Source organism: Alosa alosa, chromosome 10, assembly GCF_017589495.1.
Source record: "Alosa alosa isolate M-15738 ecotype Scorff River chromosome 10, AALO_Geno_1.1, whole genome shotgun sequence".
NCBI classification, from domain to species: domain Eukaryota; kingdom Metazoa; phylum Chordata; class Actinopteri; order Clupeiformes; family Clupeidae; genus Alosa; species Alosa alosa.
This window is the reverse complement of record NC_063198.1, coordinates 11,312,982-11,329,269: the sequence shown is the minus strand read 5'-3', so window position 1 is coordinate 11,329,269 and position 16,288 is coordinate 11,312,982. Positions and strand designations below refer to the sequence as shown.

Here is a 16,288-nt window from a genome sequence, read left to right as displayed (position 1 = left end):
CCTGTGCGGGCCATACGGGTATGGCTGGAAACTGGCCCGCCGAGGAGCTATTCTGAGACAGGCGCTTGACCCCACATCCCTTGAGAACGACGGCAAGGCAGTGTTTCAAAAAACAGGGGCGGCCATTCATCCAGCTAACCTAGTGTGTGTGCAGTCTGCAGGCCAAACGCTGCGGCTACATATTTACAGACCTGCTATTTCCTGCCCGGGCCCTGAGAGACAAAAAAACCCATTCTCCACGAAATTCTGGAATTAGACGTCAAAAATAAAAATGTAATTCAAAGGAGTGATATCCTTCCTGTGAGCACCTAGCCAGAGGAGGTTAAAGAGGCGTGCGACCGAGCAACCGTCCATAGGTGTGGGCCCCAGGAAATGCCTACCTGAAAATAGCTGCGTCTGTTGACTTTAACACGTCCAGCCCCTGCAACTCTACCCCCTCACAAGCAACCGCTGTGCCTCTCGAGCTACTGCAAGTGTGAATGGGCTTTCTGAAAAAGGAAAAGCACTCTGGCAGTAGCAACAGGTCCCGACACATCAACCAACCAAACAAATCAAGTCAAAATAAGAAAATGCCATCTAACACAGAAACACAAACAAGTGTGCATACGTGCATGCACGCACAAACACACACACACACACACACACACACACACACACACATTGTGACCAAATGAAATTGGGGTTGGGGGCCAGAGGAGAGCACAGTGGCAGCTCGTTTGGACAGAAAACAAACTGCCGGCTGCACCTGTCACAGGAATTCTATAGCTCTATTGTGCACAGCCTCTCCTGTCATTCTTACAATACCAGGGAGAGGAGGTTACACATACACGCACACACACGCACGCACACACAGCCATCTGTGACATACGGTAACTTGCAGCCTATACTGCATTTGTTTGTGTGTGTGCTTGTGTGTGTGTGTGTGTATGTGTGCATACTTCGTACTTGTGTGTGTGAGAGGCTTTGCATAAACACCTGAGACCCTGCATGAGCCTGCTTATCCAGAATGTCCACCAGCAGAATAGGATCTACCATTCTTTGCCAAACAGACCATCAAGATAATACCACACAGGTTCCCCTGTTTGTTTGTAGGGTTCAATTACCTGTCCAGCTAGCCCACGCGAGGCAAGGAGAAGCTGGAGGAGGAGTCTGTAAATACAGCCGGTTTAATTTAGCTCGACACCCTCACCCTGGGCTGGGGTGGCTATCAGGATGGGTGAACCTCGGTTTGGGATTCTTTGTGTTCAGTGCAGCACCGGCTTGAGCAAATCAGGCAACACCTGTTGCACGTCAGCGGGTACAGAGATAGATGGCCAATTAGCTAAAGTATGTCCAACAATCAGCCTGCCTGAGATCCTGGGCTTAGGTGGTGACAACAGGAAGGCAAGGCCGATGTGAAAGGCTGTGCCTCCAGTGCCTAAACCAGTGTAATAAGATATAAGTAAAGCTGAGGTCATTGCTTTCAACTCTCTGGGAATACTAATGGCAGTTGCCGCATGCAACATGCAACTTTGTCTTTTTCATGTTTTCATGCAAGACACATTATCAATATGCATGCAAAAAATATGAGCCATATTTGCAATATGAATAGAAGAGCCATGTTTTTTTCTACAGCAGGATATGACTAAGCCAAATGCTAAAAATACATGGCCAAACTACAACAAGGACAAGACAACAACTGGACAACAGCGAGGCCTAATCCAATCTAACTCACGGCCCAGCTAGGGGCTGCTGGAAGTCTCAATTGTTCCGTTTGAATGGGCAGCTGCTCACCTGCTTTCCCAAATAGATTGTAACCTTGGGAACGCTGCAGTGTTAGGGCTGGTAGGGAACACGCAAGCCCAGATAAACACCGTCCCTGACCCTAGGGGCTGTTCTAAATACCCATGGAACGTTGGTGTCTCTGACAGAGGCATTTGGGCATTAGGGAAAGGTTAGTGGATGTAAGCAAGGTTAGCCTCATTGGGGAGGAGGGCACATGCTTTGTAAGTCAGAGGAACTGGCACAGAAGTGCTCGGACATTCACAAGGGATTCCCACCTTCCTTTGGGTCAGCGAGGGAAGGCAGAGTGGTGGTGTGTGGGGGTGGGCCAGGGTGGTGTGAGTGTGTGTGTATGTGTGTGTGTGTGTGTGTGTGTGTGTGTGTGTGTATGTGTGTGTGTGTGTGTATGTGTGTATGTGTGTGTGTGTGTGTGTGTGTGTGTGTGTGTGTGTGTGTGTGTGTGTGTGTGTGTGTGTAAAATGGGGGTTTATTGGAGACACTTGCAGCTGCTGGTGCCTGTTGGACATGTCCCGCTTTCTCCAGCAGAAGTGCGAGCCAACACTGTATTCTGTTCTCCTTTTTTCAGGAGGGGAGAACATGCCAGGAATGATGGAGCTGGCCTTGTCTTCACAGATCAGGCACGGGGACGACGCTGGGAAGTGGCCGAGCGCCAGGAAAAAGGAAACGCACCAACATGAGGGACTACAGAGAGGAACCGAGAGAGAGAGAGAGAGAGAGAGGAGAGGACAAAGAGAGAAACAATGCAAGACGAGAGAGTGCTGTTGTGTACAAGGCAGCCCTGAAAGAGCGGAAATGCGTTCAAGAGAGACGAAAGCGAGCAAAGGGCATGAGGGGCGGAGGAGTTGAAAGAGAATAAGAGAGAGCAGGGAGAGGAAAGAGGCCGTACGAAAGAGCACCAGGGCACCAGGGAGAAGTGATTGACAGCAACACCAAGGCCCCCATCCGTGTTCGAAAAGGCTCAGAATTCTCCACCCTGCTTCAGCTCCCCAACAGACACAGACAGGTGACATCCCAGACTAGAGTGAAACAGAAACACTCCAACTACTGTATATGGCAGCAAAGCCCTGAAGAGCATCCAACAGTGAAGTGCTGCCAAGCAGTAGGCTGCAGCAGCCGCAGCAGCAGCAGCCTGTAGCCTGCTGTAATCCAGTTTTAACGAGAACCTGATCGTATAGATGGATGAAGGTGCATAATGTCCTCTCCTTACACCAAAGTTTCCACAAAGATTAACAGATAAATATCCAGACGGAAACCTAATAACTTGATTGATGGTTTCCCAGAGGATGCTATCCTCCAATGCCAAAAAATGATTTGGTCCGGAACACAAATCCATAAAATACCCCTCGCTAAAAGTCCACCACAACTGTGTGAATAATGCATCACACAACAGAGATGACACTATATGATCCTTCAGTTCCTTCCTTGGGGAATCATCTTACATAACTTCATTGAGTTCTGCTCTGATGAAGACCGACCCCCCCGCCCCCGCCAACACACAAAAAAAGAAGAACTATGAGAACTTTGTGATCATATGCATTACAATGTGTGCTCATAGCCCCCTGTGCTAATGGGTGGTGGATCTGAACAATAGGGCCCATTGTCAGCTCTACCATCAGACTCCATTCATCCGGAACAAACCCCCTCAACACAGTTCTCACTCTCTCAGGGCCCGGCCAACCAATCACAGCACCCCACAGGACCTGCGACCAGATGAGGGGTGTCTGTGGTAGGACAGTGGCATGGCGTCCACTAGGGTTGGGGAGCGTGAGTGTGTTTCAGGAGTGGCTGTACAAGGGACAGAGAAAATGAGAGAGAGATGAAGGAGTGAGACATAAAGAGAAAACAGGACTCAGACTACCCCCCAACCCCCCATGCTGCGAACTCCCCCTCCCTCCCTCCCTCCCTCCACACACACACACACCCTCGACCCCACCCCATTTCCCTCTGTGAGCCACCAACTCTCTCTATATAAAACCAGTTGACCTCATTGGGGATTGCTGTCTCAGCTACTGTATGGAGGCCATTGTCTCTGCTGCCCCAACACGGGTGCTCTTCCTCTGTCCGTCCCGACAGCAGCGGCGGCTATTCGGCCTTTCTGGAAACTTCCACACACAGCCCCCACTGTGGTTGCAGAGTGCAAAGTGCATGCGTGTGTGTTTGTGTGTGTGTGTGTTTGTGTTTGTGTGCGTGCGCGTGCTGCTGAAAACTCAGGACAACAACTGTTCTAAAAAACAACAATAAATCGTCCTTTCTGTTGAGCAACAGCCACACCGCCGCCCCCGCTCGCGGCACATAAAACACACTCCTCCCTACTGCCACCCCCAAAACTGGGACAAACGGCACATTGTCGGGTCAGGGTTAGTGGACATGAGGGAACATGTGTGCAAGACAGAAAGAATGACAGACAGTATGGAGAGATAGAGAGGGAGTTGGAGGGAAGATTGAGGGGACAGAAGGGCGGGAAGAGTGAACGCGGGATCCTCCTCACATTTCATCCATACAGAGCTCAAGAGCCTTCATCCGGTACACCAGCTGTCAGTGTTTGCAACAATGAGCCTCTTTCATGGATGAACGTCAATAATACAAACACAACCATCATAAAGTGATTACCGCTGACACTCCTGGCCTTGTGCAATTTGACTGACTGGATCAAACAAGTGCAGATTAACCAAACGTTTAGGCTAGATTTGCAAAACGTTATTCATCATCATCATGTGGGTCAAGGACATGGAAAGAATGTGATCCCTCACCATCTGTTCCTAGGCAAGTTGCAAAAAGGTTAAAGCAGTACCTAAGTACCAAGCTCTGGCCCTTGCCTGCTTCACAGCTTCTCCCAGCCCAGGCAGACAGGATTCTCACTTCATCTACCTGGCAGATATCCTGTGTGGCAGTAGTGGTGTGACTAAAATCACCCCGAGGCTACAGATCGCTGGTTTGCATTTCAGGGTAAAGACCTGGGAGGTCAGAGGTCATCCACACGACCCTCGGAGACCCAGGATGTCTGAGCGTTCGCCATGGTGATGGGTGCAAACTGCCTGCGGAGTGACGGATGTTGTTGGTGTTCACAAGAGGCTTAGGGGAGGTCTAAGTGCGAGACGGGATAGAGATAATGGCTTCCTTCAGGGGGGCCAAGGGTGTGGGGGCAGATTTAGGCATTACCCCCAATGTCCTGCACTGGAGGATGGGAAGGCCGGGTTGAGTTGGGGGAGGTGGAACGACAACAGGCCACTGTCAGACCTAAGCTCACTACGCGCTAAGCATGGATACAAATAATCTATATCCTCCTTGCATTTCAAGTGGATACGATCCTTTAGCGTGTTACTGAAACACACAGACCTGAGTGGGGGGTTGTGATAAGAGTGGTAACTTTGTGGGGTTGTTGGGGAGGGTAGTGAAGGGAGGTGGCAGAAAGAGAAACGGGCGCCAGAGAGAGTCAGAGTGACTCAGAATCAGCGTGACTCAGTTGCATGCAAAACAAAATCATGCAACCTAATCATCAAAGCAGGTTGGACACAGACACACACACCACCTGAAGGCGTAAGAGCTCAGCCTAACTCCACACATCTGGTACAACGCAGAGGAAACGGTAGAGACAAAGACAGAACAAATATGAGACACAGAAAGGAAGCGCCGAGCGGCAAGCGACAAATGTGTGAATCCGGAATCCAAGTCTTTAAGTCGTGTGAAAAGACCACTGGTACTGCTCTGCTCGCTCAGATGCACTATTCACTGGAGGCCACCCGCCCCCCCTCTTGCCCTCGACACAACAGAGAACTTTTTGCACCACAAACCCAACGAGACATGAAAGGACATCACTAAAGGCCCATCAAACACAGCCATCCTCAAAGCATTTGTCTGACTTCTAGCCTTTGTCACATTTGCCCTCAAAGGGCCCTCTCTCTCTCACTCAGTTGTTCACACACACACACACACACACACACACACACACACACACACACACACACACACACACACACACACACACACACACTAGATCCAAGGTAGCAAAATCAACAGAGTAGCCCTTTTGTGAGCGAGCTATTGTGCAACAAGCAACCATGTAAACAAGGGGGAAAACATCCTATGTCAAGTTCTGAGCAAAGGCTCCTGTCCCAACCATACTGCAATGTGCAATGTCTGATAAAAAAAAGTGCAAGTGAGCTTATTAAGTCCCCTAACTTAGAGTGCCTCATGTGAACACACTTTACTAAAAGGAACTTGTTGTTCACAACTATTCTTAGCCAGCAGGGTACACTTTGGGTAAAAAGCACTAATTCACTTCCCACCCATCATTGTATCTGTGGTTTATTTAGCTCCTCTAATTTAATGAGCCTCTGAATGGAGCTCCTTCAAATTTCATCTCAGTTCCACTCAGAGTCCACTACGCTGTCAAATCCTGTCACTTCATAGCACCAACTGGTCATAGATACCACAGCATTAGTACAGGTATTCAATCTGAGGTCAAACAGAACCACACTGGAGAGAAGGATTTGTTAAAGTGACCACATCATGTTGTTCTTAATATGCAGACTAAGGATTGGACTGTACTGTGCAGATACCAGATACCACTACAGCAAGATAGGACAAAACTTTGCTCTAAACCTTGATGACATTTGACTGTAGAATTTCCAGAGGAACCCAATAAGTTGACTTAATATAGGGCTCTGGTCAAGGCTCTTCGTATAGTGGGCTCAACAAATGGAACATTTGTTTCTCACTCATGTTACAACTCTGTGAACCACAACAAAGACCTCGCGAATCAGTTCAAGGGAGCCTGAGAGGAAGCTAGTAATTAAACGCAACCCCACAACCTAACTAATATTTCCCAGGATGCAAATAATGGCCTCTTGTGTTGGAAGCTCAGAAGCTCTGGTGGTTCGTTCGAAATACGCAGTAGTCTATGGCCCAATGCAAAGGCGCTGGTGATACTGTAACGTTAAGCTAAGTTTATCATCCCTATACCGCACAGAATTCAACCAAACCTTAACTCCTGGACAACTGGCAATTTGATGTCGCAGGGGACTGTAAGTTAAAGTAAAGCATTCAAACAATCAAACCAACATCAGGTTATTAACTCTACCAAGACATACTAGTTAGATCTAGTAATAGTAGGCTAGGCCTACGTTACAGTTAACCCAAGCCAAGGTTCAACATTCGAACTGTTTACTAACTCCAAAGATTCTTTGTTAACAACTTTTTTGAAAAGGTTCCAAAAAATACACTGTATCAAGAAGGTTTCAAATAGAATGCCAATTCCCAGCCAACATCATTGTTAGACCTCAAAGTTGGTACCGTAAAACGTCTTAACGTAATTCAGTTGAGGTTAAGTTAACCATGTTTCTTTAACTGACATGCACTGGCATCCAAATTAACCTCTCATTTCAATGAATGAATGACGGAGGAGCGCGCTAAAATGAAGGAAAACTGGAAAGGTAGCTAACGTTAACGTTTACCTAGTCGTGGACAAATTCAAAACACTTTTAAAAAAAATCGCATTCGCTGTACTTTGTTTTATAGTGTTGTTTTCCCCAATTTCGAAATTAACGTTAGTGGGTAACGTTGCATACGCTAACTCCTGACCAGGAATGCTATGGTTGCAGGGGCTCGCCGTTGATAACCATATGAATCAAAACCGCCAAACATGAGACCTGTAGAGTGGGCATGTAGCCTACGTAAAGTTCCCACATCATGTATCTGAAACATTTCAATTAAAAATAATTACCTTGTTCCGGCCATCTCCCTTACATCGTACGCAAAAAAACTCCAGTAGAAAATTTGAAGTAAGGAAAGTTTTTCTCCGTGTCGGACGTCCTGTGTGAGCACGCGAGTCGGCAGCGATGTGTGTTGGGGATCTAGTCTCCGCCTTAGCACGTGAGACTAGGGACTGTCGGGTGTCCATCGCCCGCATCCCCCGCCCCCTCTGAGTACTTAGGCTACCTTCTCACTGGAATCTGTCTGTATAACAAGCTAGTGTCCATGGTCGTACATTTTCATTCATTAACACTATCTATGCGACAACACAATTTTCCATTATATCTAACTCAATGATGAACGGCATCCCCCGCATACTGTGCAGTGTATCAGAGCGTTTGATGCCTAGTGCGAATGTGCGTGCTTTACCGCAATATTGCAGCATTTTGAAAAACAGAGACACCTGCTGGTAGCCACACTCTTGTACCTTTACAACACTATACTGTGGATGTGTTAAATTTAGGTGCATCATGATGCAAATATATTACTATAGGACCTACTCCATCGGTGAACATTATGGTAATAATAAAGGAAAATAGCAATAAACACATGGGAGACTCAGATTAGAAAATAGGCATAATGGAATTACTTTATTTACTATCAGCATTCCCTGTTACAACAAATGGAGCATCTAATACTGTACACACATGGCAACATAGTTTTGTATGACTCACTCATCACACATTATGTCATGCTATTTTTTCATGTATTGTTCAAAGACAAATCTAGTATGTTATTCAAATGCTCTTGAAAAAAAAGACATTCAGACAGAGCATCAATTATTTTGGGTAATCTAAATGAACACACTCACTGATTCACGTTAGATATACATACATTATTGACCTTGAGAGGTCAAGACCTACATTTATATTGTGTAAAATATACCAAAACATTTACATGGATTGCACAATTCAACATCAATTCAAAGACATACTGTACATCATGTTGTTCATTTATTTGTTTTGAAAAGATCTTCCCAGAGAGCAGCTTACCTTAGAAGAGATCTGCCCCAGTGCTGGCCCTAATCTGACGTGGAATCAGATGCAGATCTGTCCCAAAGTCAGCGGCAGTCTAGGCCTTTACCACCCTATAGCACCACCCATGTTTGGTGACGTTGATGCTAACATCTAACATGTGAAATCATGTCAGCATTGACAGAAAGGTTAAATCGACGTGGCCACTGTACACAGGTCTTTCAAGGAAAGATGGCTGGATGTCTCAGATGAAAACACAAAACAGGCCCCACAGCATGGGCACAAGGTCAAGAATTGGCCATGCAACCTGTGAACGGATGCAGAGCTACCAGTGTGAGACCATCTTCCCCGGATGCTTCGGAACAGCGTCACGCTCCTCCATCCATTCATCATCTGCAACGCAGTGAGACTGAATGTCCGACAAAAGTCCTTGCGCAAGCCCCTGCTCATGGGGAGATGTTGGATGGCTGCTTAGAGGCAGCTCTTCCTTCCGTGGGCCTCCAAACAGTCTTCTGAATAAGTTTCCAGATGTGTTGATGCACTCAAAGAGGGGAACACGTTGTATTCTTCACAGTGGTATGCTCAAAGATATTTTGATAGTGGGGAGATTCTAGCCAAACCACAGAGGACAAAAAGGTTGTAAATGATACACTGATGTCTGATCATTTATAGTGGAGAAGCTAAAAACACCAACACAGTGTTAAAGACCGAAATGAGACCTGTTTTTACATTCCTGTACAGAGGTGAATAAAGAGTCTCTCTCCATACCATTCACAGTAGTTCAGTTTTAAGTCCATGCTAGAGTATCTACAGTAAAAAATACATAAAATGACACATGGTCAACTTCAGAGTGGAATTTTGGCACCTCATCGGTGTCTTAATGTCAATGAAAATAGCCAGTGTTCTGAACCGTAACCACAAAAGTGCTCTTCAGATGGAAATGGCTTGCTGAGGAGGTGATAGAGTGGAGATAATAAAGAGACAGTCATTTAGGAAAGCAAAATAATTGTTGCTTCACAGAGAAAATAAAAGTATATCCTGAAATGCTTATGACTGATGACAGAATAATACAATTAAAAGAAGACTGTATGTGTGTGTCTGTCTTTCTGTCTGTCTGTCTGTCTGTGTGGCGTGTGTGTGTGTGTGTGTGTGTGTGTGCGTGTGTGTGTGTGTATGTGTGTGTGTTTGTGTGCATATGCGCTTGCATGTGTGTCTGCATGTGTTTTTGTCATTGTATGAAAAAAACATCAGAGAATAGAGAAGCTGATGCTGTCCATGTCGTGTGGGGCCCCAGTGCTGTCTAGTGGCAGTGCAGTTGGAAGAGCAACAGCTTCGCCCAAACTATGAGGCTCCTGGCAATCAGCTCCGATGCGGTATGGCGTAGTGGTGGCAGTGGCGGTGGTGGTGGTGGGGGCGAGGGAGGGGGTTATGTATGTGTTTGGGCGGGGTCCTCATCTGTTCACCCATCCGTCCTTATTCTTCACCACTGACTTGTTATGAGCGAAGAGACGGGGGTGTGGTTAACCCACCCATCCTTCCCAAATTTGACCCCTGGATTAAGGAGAAGAAAAGGGACAACAAGTAAATTGGGATTGTGCACACAGGATAGAGACATGTTTCATTCAGTCAGTGGCGACAGTGATAAGCCATGATGATAAATGCCACCATCATCTCTAAGATTCAGTGTGCATACTTGTTTCAGAAATTATCCTTACAGGGAAGCTACAGTGGGCACGAAGCTGAAGTGTTCTGTTCACGGAACGCTTGCTGCAACAATTAGCTTCCACTGTTATCAATGGAACTGGTTACACCAGACGTGATAGCGGCACGAAAAAAATTAGAACAGTCTTCTAAAACTATTTTTACATTCTGTGACCAGAGGGCTTCAGTTGTGGACCCAGTGTAGCCCGGGCCGCAGAGTTTTGGTGTGAACAAGCAGTACATCTTTTCTCACTCTCTTTCTGTTCATACAACAGAGGGTTTAATTTCTGCTCCACGGTTGGCGTATTTTGCTGGACTATGTGAAAGAAAGCCTACATTTGTTGACATGATAAACGATCACAAACAGTAAATTTATGAACGATAGTGAAAGATGATTCTAATTAGATGTGGCAGATGATGGAAAGGAAACGAGAAGCTACAGAGAGAGACAAGAGGAGCGGAAGGAAGAAGTGACCATTGAATGAGGGAGAGGAGGAGAGGAACGACACACACAGTCCCCATTGTATTCTCTCACCACATTTTCTATTCTTGGAGCCCCGAAGCCTCGGAGTTTAATCTTTCCCAGAGAAGAGATCAGATACACACAGCCCCACCCTGCCAGGCCATGGGAAACTCAACAGCTTCCTTTCACACTTTTGCACAAAACTCCTAAATGTGGCTAATCATATGACTGCAACGCTACAGGCTGAAATAGGGCAAGACACCTCACAAACAAAATTATATTGTGTTTGTGTCTAACTTGGGCACTAACTTTTGTTGAAATAAGTTTTGCTAATCAAAATTAGAGGTATCTATAAACATATATTCTTCTAGTTTCCTGAACATGGATCATGTCTAGTCCTAGACTAAAAGCTTTTTTCAGTGGAGATTTATTTTAGTCTTGGACTAAGCTTAAGTCATGTATAGGAAACTGGCCCATTGTGGTAATCCTTCAAGAGAGGTTCTCAGTGAGCTGGATTCAGTGAGCCTTTCTACATGAGGTTCCTGCTTGAACGTGTCATGGAAGTGCCCTTCTCAAATCAGCCCCTTCCCAGGGAGAGAGGCAGGGGGTATGGAGGCTTTGGGAGCAGCATGCAGGGAAGCCATCTGACGGAGGGATGGGATGATGGACACACAGGGTGATTGGCGGGGATCTGGAGGGAATGCGAGGACAGCAGATGGACACGCCACAAACTCACATGGATTTGGACGTCTGTTTCTTCAATTTTGGCCTCTTTCGACGGTGAAGCGGCCTGAAGCATGCAAGGGGCACACCCACGACCACATGCACACACACAAACACACAGAGATATACAAATAGACAAACAAACAAACACATACAGATAAACATACACACACACACACACACAAATACACACACAGCAGTAACAAGCAGTTAAGGCCAATCCCTCTTTAAAGCATTGGAAATAAGAGCTTCTCACAAAAGATAGCTTTATTTCATTTTCATTTGCAGAAACAATACTGCCCATGCAAATAAATGTATTACTAAATTAGGCAAGTACATTTTACAGACAAGACAAAATTGTATTAACACCTACAGTTACAAAAATGATCAAATCAATCTTTCATAGACTTGAGCTGAGAAAGCTATTTGATCTGTAGTGTAAGATGAAAACAACGGTACTGTACCTGTATTCTTGGCTGCGTTCTTTCACACCTGTAAGAGAGGTAATATGAAAACCTTGTTGTAAAGTAAAATGCTTGTGTGTGTGTGTGTGTGTGTGTGTGTGTGTGTGTGTGTGTGTGTGTGTGTTTGAGGTTGGGTGGTCATGGGGTGCATGTCAGTAGTTGAATGTGACTGAAGTAGTGTGTCTGGGGTGAGCATACACGCAGAAGGGTGTGATATACTTGATTTGGCTTATGTGTGCATGCATACGAGAGACGGGGATGCAGTACCTGTCTCCTGGTTGCACTGTTTGTGGCCTCTGCAGCCGCGTAGCTTGGCGAGCTGGAGATGCATTTGGTTGAGTGCCTGCCTATCCAGCATGCTCACTGCATTAATCAACTGCACAGACAAGCACACAGATACACTCATTCAGGTTAGATACATGGCCATTGTCTATTTTTAGGAAACAAGTACATGTATATATATTATATATACATTTATATAATACATAATATATATTATTAACACATTTACCCAAGTTCTCCTTCATTGTTTTTCACCCTCCTTGGAGTGGCAGGACTGTTAATATATATTCCATATATAAACACATTCTACATATGGGTACCTGATATGGGTCTGTGTTAAGATCAAAGTACTCCAGGAATCCCGTGGCATATTCACAGAAAATGAAGTTGTGAGTGTCATTTATGGTCCTCAGACAGGAGTATGTGTTGTTGTTGGCACTGGTGCAGGCACAGAATGGACCCACTGCAGATTTAGGAGAGAGAGGAAGAATGTTCACACTTTAATACTATGTTAATGCCTCATGGGAAATTATCCATTCCTGTACTCATATTCACATACAATTTGAAAACTCTCCAAAGCCATCTAAAAGACATTCAATGCAGAGTTGGGTTTTAAACATTTCAAGTCATAAACATATTCATTGTCATGTCTTTTTCATGGTGTTATATAACTCAGTAAGGACTTAGCCTGAACTCTTGAGCATGAAAAAAAGTTATATCCACACAGTACTGCCAGAGAGGTCCCTGGGTAGCAGTAATACAGTAGTAATTGGATTAACAGAGGCTGACATGTAGATGCAGTATCTCACTTGTCCAGAAGGGGGCTGTCTGCCAGTGTTGGTTGTCGTGGGTAAAGCAGGTGAGGCCGGGCATACTGCAGGTGTCATGGTTACGCAGGCGCTTCAGCAGCTTTCGCAATTTCTTCCGGCGCTTTTGGTCCTTCAGGATCCACTGCTTCTTATCCTTAGAGGCCGCTCTGGAATGGAAGGAAGAAGAGGAAGAGGAGGAGGAAATTAAATCATCCAGGAACTTGGGTGGCTTTGAATGGGTTGCTTGCTAGTGTTATGATTTGGTATTTTTTCTGGAAATAATAATAATAATAGACACACACACAAATACACAGACACACACACTTACCTCAGAGACTGCAGACGTCCTGATTTTAGGCGGAACATTCCCTTGTATTGAGCCTGATACCTAACACACACACAAACATACACACACACAGGCAATACAGTGACATAACTATAAACCAGACTACCATCACACTCCTCTCATCCTCCAGCACACTTACATGTCCTTGTCGCAGTTGCACTCCTTCGGCCGGGCTTTCTTCAGGTGGCCTTTCACCTCCCGCAGGTTCTTTATCTTAGTCTGCAGAGTCTCAATCTAAACATGTACACATAGTGTGCAGTCATTAGGAGGACAAATATTCACCCAGCTAACCTAGTTGACCTAGTTTTTGATGATCTTTTAGTGGTAACTGTAGTCATCCGTACCTCGTGTTCAATGTGGAGTTTATGGTCTTTCCAGGCCTGCAGTGATTTGTACAAGCCTCCATCACAACTCACTGTGTCATTCATTAATATGGAGCACCTGGATAAAAAAAAATACAACCCCTACTTAAGCATGCATCTTTGTATTGTAGATCATTATGACTACTGGCTGTTAGCTGTGATGACCCTAAAAACCAACAAATGTAGTCCAAGTAGCCATATGATGAATATTCACATTCACATTTTGGTGGACTGAGACAGGAAAATCAAAACACAACCCCATATTCAACCTAATTATTTTGTGTTAAGACTTTGTTCCAAGCTCCATATTTCAGTCATATTTTGATGCCTCAAATGGGCATTCCAGAATATACATTATTGTCCCATTTTTAGCAAGTGCTAGTAAATCATTAGCCTTTCATTAGCATTTCTGTACAACGCCTGGTGGGAAAGCGCTCCAATTAGCTCTACATATTTGTACATCCAACATTTGTACAACTGTAGCCTGCTGCTGCTGCTACAGTACCTGTAGGTGACTTTGAGGGCTGCGGGTGGGGAGAGGCTGTTCCCAGTCGAGGGTGAGGCAGTGCTGTCACCCATCCCACTGAAGCCCTCTTCCTCCTCCTGCTGGGCTAACACGGCCCTCCTGCTGGTGTTCTTCAGGCCCACGGGCCGGTAGCCCTCCTCCAGGTCCAGAGTGTACTGGTTGGTGTCCCACTGGAGCGGAACCGAGCGGGCCCAGCGGTTCCGAGCCAGACTCTTCCGGGCCTTGATCTCTGTCTCAGAGAAAAAACTAAGGTGAAGTCAAAGCAGTAGGCTTTGTGGTATGTTAGCATGAACTGCACCCATTTCTAAACAGGAAACACAATGTTCAATTTGAGCAATTCTAAAATTGTTTGATCTGATCCTTAAAAAAGTAACTTCTCCATTTATGCCTACACTATTTTTTTTCCTGAGAAGGAATGAGGTTAAGTTTGCTGTGTCATTTCTCCCACTCCACTTACTCGGCTTAGTCTCCCACCGGTCTAAGCAATTTTAATCAGTGGATATTTTATGGATTTGGCATTTGTACATGTAGTCAAGAGCATCACAACAAAACAAAAACAAAGCAAAGCAAATATTTCAAAGAAAAGACTTTGAACATACAAAGCATGCATTAAGCATAATAGGCTACACCACTAGATGCCAGTAAATCACCTTTCGTCAGTGTGATTACAGACACATCTCTTGATTTCCATGCAAACCTGACTTCAGCTTTGAATTCACAGAGTTTAATACATTCCAAGCATATTGCTTAAGACATTAATGCTGCTATTAACAGCCAGTTTTGTGTTTTGTTCCTCCTTCTCAGAAAATGACTTAGAACTTATAACAAAATGTAGCGTCTACTCATTCCCACTTGGTGGCAGCACTTTACTATTATTTTGACAGCAGGTGCGTGCGTGCTCTTTACTTAGCTCTTTGGTAAACAATAAATTCTTATTTGCTTCGAAGTTAGCATCCTAGAGAGGAACACTCTGCTGCTAAGATAAACTAATCAACATTGCTCTCATGGCACTTTAAACTCAGGACCAGCACTCACTTCGTTTGGTGAGCAGCTTCTTCTTCTTGACTGTTGGTGAGGGGTCACAGTCGCAGCCATCAGAAGGGATGGAGGGACTGTAGATATTAGCCGTGCGGCTTGCCAGCAGACCCTGAGCACGGGGCGAGTACATACCAACAATCCCCTTACACTTAAACAGTCTCATCATGCCGGCGCTGTCCTCTAAACACTGCCACTTCTGTGGGGGTAAACAGAAAGACGGAGAAAGGGTGAGAGAGAGAATGAAAATAAAAGAGAAGAATGTAGAGGAGAAACAATCGTTGCATATGAGAGTCATCTTGCTGCAGCCTGTAATAAGGTATACTGAACATCCAACAGAGTTGGCATTTTTACATTCTGTGTAGGCCTACCATAAGCATGTAGCAGCCATGTAGGCAATTCATGTCCATGTTGACTATAGCTTATACTTGTGTACAGGATGGTATACAGTATTGTACAACTCTCTGTGTGTGTTTGTGTGAGTGTGCGCGCACGTGTGTGCCCGTGTACCCCTTATGTGTGTATACTTTGCAGTTGTACCCACCTGCCCTGGTTGTTCACATGCCGTTTGGTACTCCGCTCGCTGGCACAGGTCTCTCACGCGCTGGTACTTGGGCAGGAAGTTCTCCTCCTGGGCCACCTCCTTCCCATCACCCAGCTTGTGCAGTGGCTTTCTGTCAGCCATCAGAGGTAAGCCGAGGATAAACATGCCGTTAATTATAAAAGGCAAGGAGAATACATGCTGCTTGAACAGATGTGAAAGCCGTGAAACGCTGCTGCCACCTTCCAAAACCCTACTCTCACACACAATCAATCATGACAAAATTACTGGACAGAATTAACCCACTGCCAATTTATTACAAGACTAGACAATGATTATATCCATTTCAGCATTTTGGTAACTGCACTGAAAAGGCATGATGCGGGCTACACCTAAGGCAGATGCAATATGATTACCCTCTCTCCAGCAAGAAGGAGTCTCTCCATATTTTTCTGTTCTTGTTGAACTGGAACCTGGACAGATAAGGGATGATTCAGTGTGTTCCCAAAATGATGCAGTTCGTAGTATT

General features: G+C 45.4%; 2 protein-coding genes across 5 annotated transcripts in view; both read right to left on the bottom strand.

Moving 5' to 3' along the window:
• The window catches only part of arhgap46a (Rho GTPase activating protein 46a), a 42,542-nt gene extending 34,697 nt beyond the window's left edge, over window positions 1-7,845 (bottom strand). The window contains exon 1 of one of the 2 annotated variants that reach the window (XM_048254852.1): window positions 7,505-7,845. In XM_048254852.1, the coding sequence (XP_048110809.1) occupies window positions 7,505-7,518 (14 nt within the window). In that variant the 5' untranslated portion in view covers window positions 7,519-7,845. The remainder of the gene's footprint in view (window positions 1-7,504) is intronic. The other variant, XM_048254851.1, reaches the window with a different exon arrangement.
• Window positions 7,846-8,096: 251 nt separating this feature from the next.
• sulf2a (sulfatase 2a) overlaps window positions 8,097-16,288 on the bottom strand; it is a 41,736-nt gene continuing 33,544 nt past the window's right edge. For all 3 annotated transcript variants that reach the window (XM_048255877.1, XM_048255879.1, XM_048255878.1), the window contains exons 9-21: window positions 16,176-16,232; window positions 15,763-15,892; window positions 15,219-15,417; window positions 14,163-14,412; window positions 13,640-13,736; window positions 13,435-13,529; window positions 13,278-13,337; window positions 12,950-13,116; window positions 12,461-12,603; window positions 12,126-12,234; window positions 11,859-11,886; window positions 11,408-11,461; window positions 8,097-10,058 (exon numbers count right to left, since the gene is read on the bottom strand). In XM_048255877.1, coding sequence (XP_048111834.1) covers window positions 10,028-10,058; window positions 11,408-11,461; window positions 11,859-11,886; window positions 12,126-12,234; window positions 12,461-12,603; window positions 12,950-13,116; window positions 13,278-13,337; window positions 13,435-13,529; window positions 13,640-13,736; window positions 14,163-14,412; window positions 15,219-15,417; window positions 15,763-15,892; window positions 16,176-16,232 — 1,420 coding nt within the window. In that variant the 3' untranslated portion in view covers window positions 8,097-10,027. The remainder of the gene's footprint in view (window positions 10,059-11,407; window positions 11,462-11,858; window positions 11,887-12,125; window positions 12,235-12,460; window positions 12,604-12,949; window positions 13,117-13,277; window positions 13,338-13,434; window positions 13,530-13,639; window positions 13,737-14,162; window positions 14,413-15,218; window positions 15,418-15,762; window positions 15,893-16,175; window positions 16,233-16,288) is intronic.